At 57.1% G+C, this 11,598-nt stretch overlaps 1 protein-coding gene across 4 annotated transcripts in view; it reads left to right on the top strand.

The window, feature by feature from the left end:
- The first annotated feature begins 35 nt into the window (after positions 1-35).
- The window catches only part of TEX22 (testis expressed 22), a 14,801-nt gene continuing 3,238 nt past the window's right edge, over positions 36-11,598 (top strand). For 3 of the 4 annotated variants that reach the window (XM_029953086.1, XM_029953084.1, XM_029953087.1), the window contains exons 1-2: positions 36-509; positions 729-930. In XM_029953086.1, the coding sequence (XP_029808946.1) occupies positions 790-930 (141 nt within the window). In that variant the 5' untranslated portion in view covers positions 36-509; positions 729-789. Of the gene's footprint in view, positions 510-720; positions 931-11,598 lie in introns of all 4 variants that reach the window. The other variant, XM_029953085.1, reaches the window with a different exon arrangement.

The following is an 11,598-nucleotide window of genomic DNA, read 5'->3' as shown; positions in this document are numbered from 1 at the left end:
AGCGTGCCACAGCCCTCCGTGCCTCCCTGCACCCAATGTACCCCACCCCTCCCGCCTCCCTCCGCGCGTTGTACCGCACCCCTCCCTGCCTCCCTACACCCATCCTACTCCACCCCTGCCCACTCCCTACCTCCGGTGTACCCGGGAACCCAGCCCCTCCCCCACCTCGGTATCCTCCCACCTACTCTGCTCCTCCACCAATGATTGCTGCCTCACTAATGGTCCCGTTCTCCAGATCTTCTATCCTGTGCCCTCCAGACCCTGCCCTGACCCTGCTCAGCCCACTCCTTGCCTGCAGAGCCCCTGGAGGGGAGAGGGGTAGTGTCCTAGGGTTCACCACCAGCCTTGGGGTGTGGTCCTGGCAGCGTCGAGGTGAGGTCACAGCAGGTGGGAGGAGGGTGGCAGGGAGAGCTGGGGGCCCTTCATTCTGCGATCCTTTCGGGCTTTCTCTAGGTCCTCAGCGGTTGGCTGGGGCACATGACTGCCCCAGTCACCGCGCTAGAGCCAAGGTGGGAAACCTGGGCGCCAGGAGAGGGGCAGGCAGGGTGCTGCAGCTCCTCTCGCCAGGGGTGACCCTGTGGGGGCCGGGGGGGGGGAGGGGAATGGCAGAAGGAGCTGGGGGACCAGGTCACCCACTGTCCTGAGGCCTGCCCAACACCACCTGGCTGGTAGTGGGAAGGTGAGCCCAGCAGAGCCTGAAACCGCTTCCATCTGCTTGAGGGGCCCAGGGAGCCGTGGGGACCTTTCCCAGAGCCCGGGAGGTGCAGACAAGCAGGCTGAGGGGTGGACATGGACAGCCTGAAGCATTTGGCTGATGCCTCACTGGAGAAGAAGCCGGGGCTGCCGCTGTCCCCGGAGAGCCCACCCACAGCTTGGGGCCAGCCCTGCGCCTGCAGCGGAGGGCCGCAGGTCCTGCAGACTCAGGACTGGGTAAGCTGGACCCCAGAACTGGCTTTGCAGGCGGGCTGGTCGGGGCGTGCGGTACGAGAGGCCTCTCAGGCCTCAGGGAGGCCCAGCTGGCACCTGATGGGAGACACACAGTGTCTGCTGGGTGGCCGCCACCAAGTATGTTGTCTGTTTCTGTGCCTCAGAGGGGCCTGCCTCAGCCCCCCAGCATCGGCACCCTGGACAGGCAGGCAGTCAGCAGGGCCCCAGGGGGTGCTCCAGGAGCAGAGAGGCCAGGCCTGGGAGGTATCGTGTGTTTCCCTGTGCGGAGGGCTCGGGGCCAGCAGGGTGCACCCCAGGTGTGAGCAACGGGCACACGCAGTGCTGGCCATGGGTGAGGGTGGCGAGCAGCAGCCTGGCAGGCTGGCACTTAGGCCCGTGTGCACGCACGCTTGCTACGCTCAGAAGTTTACTTGAAGAGGCATTGGCAGAAAAAAAGCGGGCTCCCGGAGCTGCTGCCACGGCCCCCACTCCAGTGCCTGTGAGGTCCTGGGGGGGCCACACAGGCAGAACCCCCCCCCCCACGTGGGGCTGACCTGTCACAAGGAGGGCGGGACTCGGGAGCCTGGGTCCTGAGTAGGTGATGGGGCCAGGGGGGCACACTGGCAGTGCTTAGGCAGAGTTTGAGGTTCAGAGAGGTGGGCGGGCAGAGGCCGAGGGAACAGGAGGGGAGCGGGAAGGAAAGGTCCAGCGGGAGGTGGCCAGGGAGAGGGTGTTGGGCAGAGGCCGGGAGAGGACACAGACCCAGCTCTGCAGACCCCCAGGTTCCTGGTCTGGGGGCAGTGCCCCCGTGTCATCCTGTTGCTCCCCTCCTCTGCTTCAGCCCTTGGGCAATGTCAGCTGCTCCCTGAGGTCTGGAGGGTTTCCCTGTGCTGTTCTCTGTCTCCATGTCCTGCCTGGTGTCCTTCCTCAGTGTGGAGTGTGCTTCCTCCAGAACTTCCCATGCTAGGCCTCCCGGGAGCCTCCAGTGTGGCCGACGTCAGTCAGCCTCAGCATCCCTCTCATCCCACCTCATCCCACCCCGAGCCCCCAGAGCTGCCTTCGCCTGCAGGCTTCACCGCTGTCCCCGTCGGCCCACGTGGTGATGACCCGAACTCACAAGAGGCCAGTGACCTCAGGCTGGGGCCAAGGTCTAAGGAGACCTGCCAATACCCAGCCTCTCCCTGAGGGCTGGGCCAGCTTACACACGCCTGCTGCCTAACAGTCACACCAAACAGAACCGATGGGAGGGCTGGCCACTGGGACTCACATGTGGCTGGAGATCACAGCTTGGGGAGAGAAAGAGGGTCCACTCTGGGCTGCGAGTTGGGAGGCAGCAGAAACAGGGCGCTGCCCCAGCCCCTGAATCCCAGTCTGCGCACGCTGCTGATCTATGAACTCTGCACCCCGTGAAATGTGAGCTAATGGCCGAGGGCACCAGACACTGAAGACCTCTGTCACAAAGGAGAGTAGGGCAGCCAGGGGGTGGGGGGCGGGCCAGAAGAGTCACAGGAGTAGCTGTGTCCCCATCCTCATGGTGCCCTGCGCCGACCCAGAAGAATTAGCCCTGCAGCCAAACTAGAGGGACGTAACGTGGCCAAGGTGACGCCACCACAGGGGCCACATGTGGTGCCTGCTCAGTGTGGGGGAGCAGAGAGGCCCACACTTCTCAGCATCAGCGGACTCTAGGAGATGAGCGAGTGGGGAAGGAGCACACTGAACAGGAAATGTGCAGGCCTATTTGGGAGGAGCTTTGAAGCACCCTGAAACATCACCGTGCAACTTGACAGCAGGAGCGCCGGCACTGATGGGCCTCCTTAGACACTGCACAACTCCGCATCTGCAGCAATAAGCCTGGTACATGTTCCGGGCACCTGGCTGGCTCAGTCAGTGGAGCATGCAGCTCTTCATCTTGGGGTCATGAGTTCGAGGCCCCACATTGAGCGTAGAGATTACTAAAAAAAGAAATTTAAAAATGCTAAATGTTTGTCTTTTCTTTTTCCATACATCAAACTGGTCAAGTAGAAAAGTCAGCAAGAGTAGGGTCAGCCCCAGCAGACGTGAGTTTGTCTCACAAAGCATCAGTTATCAAAGCAATGGAGTCCCGGCGTGTGATGCATGATTATCAGAACTGAATAGAAAGTCTGGAAATTGACCCAAATGCCCGCAGACACTGAGTGTAGGGTGAAGATCTACTTCAAGCCAGGGGGGAAGGTGGACTGACAGGGAGCCACACGTGGCGATGGTGTCGTGCTCCAGAAAACGGGCAGTGGTAGCCGTGCCTCATCCAACACCGGGTGCGTGGGGTGGCCTTTCTAACCTGCCTCAAAGTCCAGGAGCCATGAAAGAAACGGCAGTGACAGGTGACCACATGTGGAAAACCGAGGGAGGCAACATGCACACCGCGAGCAAAGGCAGAGATGGCTGACGACGCGCAAGGACACTCAGTGGAATGGAGCAGGGGCCAGCCTTGCCCTCCTGTGGCCCCGGGAACCCTGGGTTTGCACAAGTGAAAGAATGAACCCAGACTCTCACCTGATGCCGCACACAAAACTTAGCTCAAAATGGATCAAACACATAAAACCACAAAACTCGAGGAGAAAACAAGAAAGCTTCACGACACTGGACTTGGCAGTGATTTCTTGGATGACACCCAACAGCTCCAGCAATTGAAGTTAAGGTAGCTAAATTAGGCTTCATCAAAATTAAAACCTTCTGATCATCAAAGGACACCGAAAAGTCAACCTGTGGAACGAGAGGAAACATTTGCAAACCACACATCTGATGAGGGATAAATGTCCAGAATGTATAATGAGCCCCTAAAACTCTAAACAGAAAAACAACCTAAACCAAAAATGGGCAAAGGGCTTGGGCATTTCTCCAAAGTCATGCCAGTGGTCACCATGTGTATAGGAAGTGCTCAGTAGCATGAGCCCCGGGGCCGGCAGCGCAGAGGAAACCACAGCACACACCGCTTCTCACCCATCAGGAGAGCTACCATCAGAAGAAAACGACAAGAGAGGCACTGTGCGATATGGAGAAATGGGAGCCCTGTGCGTGCTGGTGGGAGCAGAACGTGGGGCAGCGCCGTGGGAAGCCAGGTGGAGTCCCCCCAAGGCGAGGTGTAGAATTGCCACAGAACCCAGCAAGCCTGCGTCTGGGCACGGTTCTGAAAGAACTGAAAAGCAGAGACTCAAGCAGACACGTGCACACCCATGTTTGCAGCGGCGTGGTCGACACTCGCTGCAAGGTGGAAGTGGCCTGGGGCCCATCCACGGCGCCCGCGGGGTGTGCGCACACCGGGACGCTATCCAGACAAAGTTACGGCACAGACGAACCATCGAGATGCTGTGCTGAATTAAGTAAGCCAGATGGGAGGGCAAACACTGTTCTGATCCCCATATGTGCGGACCCTCGAGTGGTCAGACTCCCGGAGACGGGAGGTAGGATGGGGCTGGGCAGGGGGTGGGGAGCGAGCGGTTAATGAGGACAGAGTTCTGGTTTGGGAAAATGAGAAGGTTCTGGAGACGACGGTGGTGGTGGGCTGAATGTGCTTCACGACACTGAACTGTGCACCTTAAAATGATAACGCTTATGTGTCACTTACCAGCAGAAGAAGGAAACCTAGCAAGTTAAGAAGAAACGGGAGAAGGTCATGGGGTGGAGCAGGGCGAACACAGGCAGCCGCTCCTCGCCCTGTGGGACCTGCCAGCGGGAAAGGGGCCAGCGGGCGGGCGGGAACTCGAGGGCAACCTGGGCCTGATGGCAGTTCCAGAAGGTCCGGAGAGACGGAGCGAGGCTGCCCTGAGTCCTGGGGCCCCGCCAGCTGCCCCTGCAGGGCTGGGGCCGGTCTGAACCGGACACTGGGGTCAGCAGGTTACACTGAAAAGGGAGATGGACAGGAGATGTCCCCAGGGCCTTCCTGCCCAGACACCCAGCCACTGACAGGCACCAGGGGCGAGGCCAGAGGGACAGAGGCCTGACATCACGACCAGCTTGGAGACCAGTCTTCAGAGCACAGGGCCTTTCACAGAGAGGGGCGCTCCACAGGCCAGAAAGAAAGGGGACGGTAGGGGCGTCTGGGGGGGCCCAGGTCATGATCTCACAGGCCAGGAGGTCAAGAGTTCCAGCCCCACGTCAGGTTCTGCACTTGTAGCGTGGAGTCTGCTTTGGACTCTCTCTCTCTCTCTCTCTCTCTCTCTCTCTCTCTCTCTCTCTGTCTCTGCCCCTCCCCAGGCTCAGTCGAGTTCGTGTACATACTTTCTCACTCTCGAAATAAATAAATTTAAAACATTTTAGGGAAAAAGAGGGATTTGAAAGGGATTTGGTGACAGGGATGTCCGTGAAATTCAGTTGTTTGGCAAAAGCACGAAAAACCTGAGGATAAACCTGGCGAAGGTGGAGTCGCAGAGCCAGCGTCCCCAGGCGGGGGGCCCACGCGCGGGGGGAGGGGGGTGCACCCACAGCGGGGGGCATCCTGGGGATGGCGCATTTGGGTGAGGGGCCCGCCCCTTGGTGCCCCCGGGAACAGCTGAGGGGCACGCGGGAGAGGCACGTGGAGGATGTTCTCCACCCTGTGGAGCCGCCCGTCCCCACCGGAGGGCCCCTGTCCTTCACGCCGTGGCCACAGGCAGCAGGAGTGGGAAGGTGACTACAAAGAAACCCGTGCCCTAAGGACAAAGGAATTCGGAAATCAATTTAGTGAAAGGGTCTACATTAGCAAAGAAGCACGACCGCAGATTATCTCAATAGATACTGAAAAATAAATTCCAGGATCTTTCCTTAAAACAAATACAACAATTCAAAACAACGTTGTAACATTGAAGTATAATTCGTACACGGCTACCCGACTGCTTCCCGGTAAGGTCGGGAGAGCCCGAGGAAGCACAGCCACCAAGAGCGTCGAGTGGCCCTCCCCGAGTGTTTGTCGCCAGGCGAGCAGCGGGCGGAGCGCGGGCCTCGGCGTGACGGCGGACGGGCCGGGACGGGGCCTGTGCGGACGTCAGGAAAACGGAAGGAGCTAGAAATACCCAAAACGGTAAGATGAGCCCGTGGCTCTTTGCAGCTATACGCTGTCTACCGAGGAAACGCACGCAAGCCCCTTAAGGAAGAAGACCGCCAGTAAAAGAGGAAGGGCGGATATCTGGTCTCCACTTAAAACTGAATCATTTCTCAACATCCAAAAAATAACCAACCAGAAAATGCAAGTGAAAAAAAGGTGCATTCCCTTTAACAACAGAAACTGTGAAGACCCTAAGAATGAATCTGTTCTTGGGACAAACCCTCGAGCACAAGACTGAAGAACACAGAAGTTACCTAATGGCAAGCTTTACCACCTTATTTGATGGGAAGAGTTAATATTTCAACCTGCCACATTCCCCCAAAGTAACCAATTTAGTGCGATACCGCTTTAAAAAAAGCAAACTTTCCATGAATCTTAAAAATTTTATCCTAAATGTACGTATGTTTATGCCCATGTATTAGTCACCTGCTGCTGTGTAACAAGTGTCCCCAAGACTCAGCAGTTTAAAACAACAATAAATACGTTTGTCCCAGTTTCTATGTCAGGAACTTGGGAACTGCTTAGCTGGGTGGCTTTGGCTCTGGGTACCGTCAAGATGTCAGAATCATAGTCACCTGAAAGTCGAATAGGCCCAGGGAATCGACTTCCACAGCGGCTTGCTCGCATGGCTGGTGAGTTGGCGCCGGCCGTGGGCAGGAGGTCCCAGCTCCTCACCACACAGCCCTGTCCCCGGGGCGTCTCGAGTTCCCGCGTCCCGAGGCTGGCTTCCCCCAGAGTGAGTGGTTCAGGAGAGAGTGAGGAAGAGCTGCGGTGTCTTGCTGCAGCCTTGGGCTCATGCTCCATCATTTCTGCAACATCCTGGTGGATGCAAGGTCACCGCTACGTAACGTGGCAGGGAGGACACAGGGCCTGAACACCAAGACGCACAAATCGCTGGATGCCACCATGGAGGCTGGCTCCCACGGGGAGTCTAATGTAGTCCCGTGCCCAGCAAACCTAGAGCAGGAGAAATGAGGGGCGTCGATACCAAGAACCACAATAGTGCCCTACAGGGGACCAGAGGCAGAGATAAGATGTCAGGAGTGATCAAATTTTTTTAATGTTTTATTTATTTTTGAGAGGGAGAGAGTGTGTGTGATCAGGGGAGGGTCAGAAAGAGAGGGAGACATAGAATCTGAAGACAGGCTCCAGGCTCTGAGCTGTCAGCAAAGAGCCTTACGCAGGGCTCGAATCCACAAACTATGAGATCATGACCTGAGTTGAAGTCGGACGCTTAACCAACTGAGTCACCCAGGTGCCCCAAGAGACAGTCGAAAGGAGCGACATTCTCACAACATAGAAGCTTGACTTGGCGGAGAACATAACCAACCGTCAACCTGAAATTAAATGCCCAGCAAAAGTAATCTTTTAAGAAGAGGGAAAAATAAATAAATAAAATGATAGGCAAAATAAGACAAAACAGATTTGCCCCAGCAAGACTTCAGCCCGGTTGTGAAGAACAGCCCACAGGGGCATGAGCGTCCGGACGGCCTCGGTAGGTAGAGCTGAGTATTTGAAACACCCTCTTGTGCCCTCCGATGGACATGTCCGTTAGCTTGGACTTCGGTGAGGATGCACGCAGGTGGTGAGGACACCGAGGGAGAGAAGGTAGATGAGAGATGGCAGAGAGAGACCCTTGACGCGGACACGACAAAGCGTGAGGTCCCGCAGCAGGTGTAATGACCAGTGTTGGTCCAGTCAATGGACTCAAGACCAACCGCCCCACTTACAAGACAGCCATCGGCAGATGGATAAAAAGCAACCCAGGCCCTCGATGTGCACACGAATGTGCATGGAGAGAAACATGGGAACCTTCCAAACAAGCGGGACGGAGACCTCCCACGCACAGCCTCCCGTCTGTTCGCAGCGTGCTTTGGTGCCAAACCCTGCCTTTCCGTCTGGAGCTAGAGCGGGTCGTGCCCCGCACGTGGCAGCGGCATGACCCGGCAGATGCACCTGTGAGGGAAGGAAGGAAGTGGCACTGTACGTGCGCAGTGTGGCTTCTTTCTCCAGAATTTAGAAATGTGCATATATCGCTGCATAGCAAAGATATTTGAAAATATTTTTTTGGAAATTTACTTGGAAAAGAAATGAGGCACGGATTTTGAAACATAAGAGCTGGCACTGCTCGTCTGCTCTGAGCTCCCGCAATGGAAATTGTATGGCATTGGGACAGACAGACATGGGCAAGGGGTCCACAATCCAGTGCCAGCGGTCTGGAAACGGGCCCCCGTGTATGTCTGCGGATTTGACCTACGCTCCGCATGGATTGCAGGACGGGGGAAACAGACTTCCCCACCAATGGTGTCGGGGTAACTCGCTGCCCACTGAGGGGTTCGTCAGGTAGACTCCTTACGTCTCCTCAGACGTTAGGACCAAACCACGGACGCGTCTGGACGCTGTGTGAGAGCATCGTCAGATTCTCACGGTGGGGAAATTCCTCCCTGGGGCCACGCACAGAATCCATGAGGGGAAATCCTGGCAAATCTGACCACCGCTTTTCAAGGCTGCAGAGACACAGACATCTTCTAAGACGGTCTGGAAGAAAATGCCCGTGACACATGTGACATCACTAACCAGTCTATGGAGGGGCGCTTCACAGCAGCAAGAGAGCCACGTCCAGAACTGAGGAGGAAAGCGTCTGAAGTGCGTGGACTTCCGGTTCACGGGAGCGCAATGGAACTGGGCAGGAGAAGATGGGCCGACGTGATGGGGACCGTGCGTGGGGCTTGTGGGGACTCAAGTCGCTCTGTCCTGATGGTTTCTCAGAGAGCCAACTGGTGATAATTGTCTCCTGGTTTTGTTTTTTTTTTTCAGTTTGGCTTCTTCATTACTCTTTCCTCCTTCTGCCTTTAATTTGTAGGATTTCTGTTGCTGTTGTTTTCCTGGCTTCTAGAGTTTCCTGCTTTGTCGTCTGTTCTGTGGCTCTTTTCTAACTTTCCTGCAATTAAAACTCCATCTACACAGGACAAAAGTGTGCCCAGGACCCTCAGTGCCCATTTCTCAGTGAGTTGGCATATAGTCCGGATTTTCCTTTTCCCTCCGGTCGATGGAAGGGTGTTTTGGAAAGCCTACACCAATGTGCCTCTGCTATTAATTTTTAATTGCATTGCGTTGCCTTGTGGTCACCTCCTGTGACGCGTCTGAGTCCCGTGCTGACGCATCTGCGTTGGTGGCCGGAAGCATGGCTGATGTGCGCACACTCCATTTGTTGGGTGAGAGCATGGTTCCCTGTGGGTCAGACGTGTGCGCCGTTCCGCATCTATTAGATCACTCTTCTTAATTACTAAAGTCTTTATTTTTTAAAATTTCTGCTACTTTTATTAGCACATGTGCTCATGTAACTTGGAACGACAGCCCTGCCCCAGCTCTTGGGGCCACAGGTGCCCTGCACCCACCCTTCCAGCTTTCGTGCTGCTCCCACAGTTTAAACACGCGTGCGGGCACTGCTGCTGCTCGATCCCTCACTTTCCGGTTGTGTCGCTGCCCAGAGACCGAGGGCACGACACCCCCTCCCCCCACCGACCCTCCCCTTCCCCCACGATATGGTTTCAGGCTTTTTACCTAAATCCACTTGCAGTGTCTCCTGTCCACCCCCGTAGCACGTGCACTGAGCACTGAGCACCGTGGCCTGCAGGTGCCCCCACACACAGCGTTTTGTCTCTCCCTGGGGTTAACCGTGGCGCACCCCGCTTCATCTCCTATGTGCAGGTTATTAATCCTTTTCCAAACTTTCCCCCAATGCTGGATACCTCCCACAAATGCCCCGACACATCAGGCAGGGCCCCTCAGGGTGGCTGCATACTGCAGTCCCTTTCTGCCCCATGTGCTACCCATGACCTGAGAACTGGCCTCCCAAATCGTGATGCAGGGATCTGGGGTCCTGTCCACACTATGCGCACTCTCCTTGGGACCCCGGCCATACCCAGAGCTGATATGCCTGTGCTTAGCTCACTCCTCCTCAGAGCCCAGGCACGGGGACAACTGCCCGTGGCCACTCCGGAGTCCCACAGGCCAGCTCTGTTCCCAGGGGAGGCTGCTCCCCAAGGCTGCTCAACTGCGGCGCCCCACCAGCCCCTCCTCTGCAGGACCCCTGTTCCTGGGCCCTTGGACTCCCCACTCGCTGGTTTGCTCCCTTGTTTCGGTGGGCTGCCTCATCTAGCAGCTGCTCCAGAAGGGTCCAGAAGATGTTTGAGTCCTCGACTGTAAAGCTGTTGAAATGTCTTCACTCTGCCTCCACACTTGCTTGGTACTTTAGTGAGCGGAGATTCTCAGTGGAAAACCCTTCTCTTTCGGGATTTGTAAGGCATCACTGTATTGCCTCTAACCTATAGTGTTGCTGCCTGAAGCCCTAGATGGTGCAGACCTCAGGTCCTTTGCATGTGCCCTGCTTTTCAGTCTCTGCAACTGTCTGAGCTCTTGCTCCACTGCCGGTGTTCTGACGGCACAGCTCCGGCCCTGGTGCAGGTCTGTCTCCTCTCGCCCTCGTGCGTCAGCCCCTCCAGTCCGGAGCCCCAGCCCCTCCGCTGCGCACCCACTCTTCCGGCTCTCTCCTGAATCTTTGACTACCTGGATGTTGGCCTACATGGTTAATTTTCTAGTTTTCTCGTGATGTGTTACCTGTTCACGATCTCTTCATTTTTGGTGGGTTTTTTAAAATCATTTTTTTCTTTTAAGTTTATTTACTCGTTTATTTATTTTTAGAGAGAGAGCGAGCGAGAGAGCATGTGTGCATGCCTGTGTGTTCTGAGAACAGGGGCAGAGGGAGAGTCCCAAGCAGACCCCCCACTGTCAGTGCAGCTCAATGACCTGAGATCATGAGCTGAGCCTGAGTCGAGAGTCCAGCGCTAAACCGACTGAGCCCCCAGGCGCCAAGGTTTTGGTGACTTTCCAGTCCTCCGATTATCAGTCAGGATTTGCTGTAATGACGCTCTGTGACAGCGTCCTTGATCCACAGCCACGCACTTCGCTCTCGGCTCGGGGTCTGAGGTCAGCAGACCTGTGTGCCCTCCGCTTGTCTCCCAGTCTCAGGGGGGCCCTGGGGGCGCTGTGCCCGAGGTGGTGGCGGGACCTGCGGGGTGCCCTGGAGCACACAGGCACGGTGAGAGCAAGTGCCCTGGTGACCGGCTGCGGACTTGCCCAGCGTCGTGTCGTGGGGCGGCGGACCCTAGCGGAACCGCCCAGGTGCTGTGGCGGGTCGAGAGGGAGGGACAGCAGCACCTGTCCCAGCCCCGCCACGTTTGCGCTGCCCCGCACGGCGTCTTCCTTTTCCCAGAGAGCCACAGGTAGGGGGCCGGGGGCTCTTTCCTGTCCCCCGGCCTCTCCTTATTACTCTGGAGGGGCTTGAGGAGGCGCGGCCCACCTGTGGGACCCGTCTTTCGTGAGGCTCTCGGAGGCCAGCTGGGGAAGACCCCATGCCCCCCACCTCCTGGCACCAGTAGGAAGGGCCAGGGCCTCGGCTGTGCGGACTTCCCCACCTAGGTCCGACCCTGGAGCGGAAAAGCCGGCCGGCGGCGGCGAGGCTGGGGGCCCAGGAGCAGAGCCGCCAGAGGCCGCAGCGCGCACCCCCGGAGGCGGAGCCGGAGCGCGGAGACCGCACCGAGGGCGCGCCG

This window comes from Suricata suricatta, chromosome 9 (genome assembly GCF_006229205.1).
Source record: "Suricata suricatta isolate VVHF042 chromosome 9, meerkat_22Aug2017_6uvM2_HiC, whole genome shotgun sequence".
Classification (NCBI taxonomy): domain Eukaryota; kingdom Metazoa; phylum Chordata; class Mammalia; order Carnivora; family Herpestidae; genus Suricata; species Suricata suricatta.
Note: the sequence above shows the minus strand (reverse complement) of the source record. Positions and strands in the feature narration are given on the sequence as shown.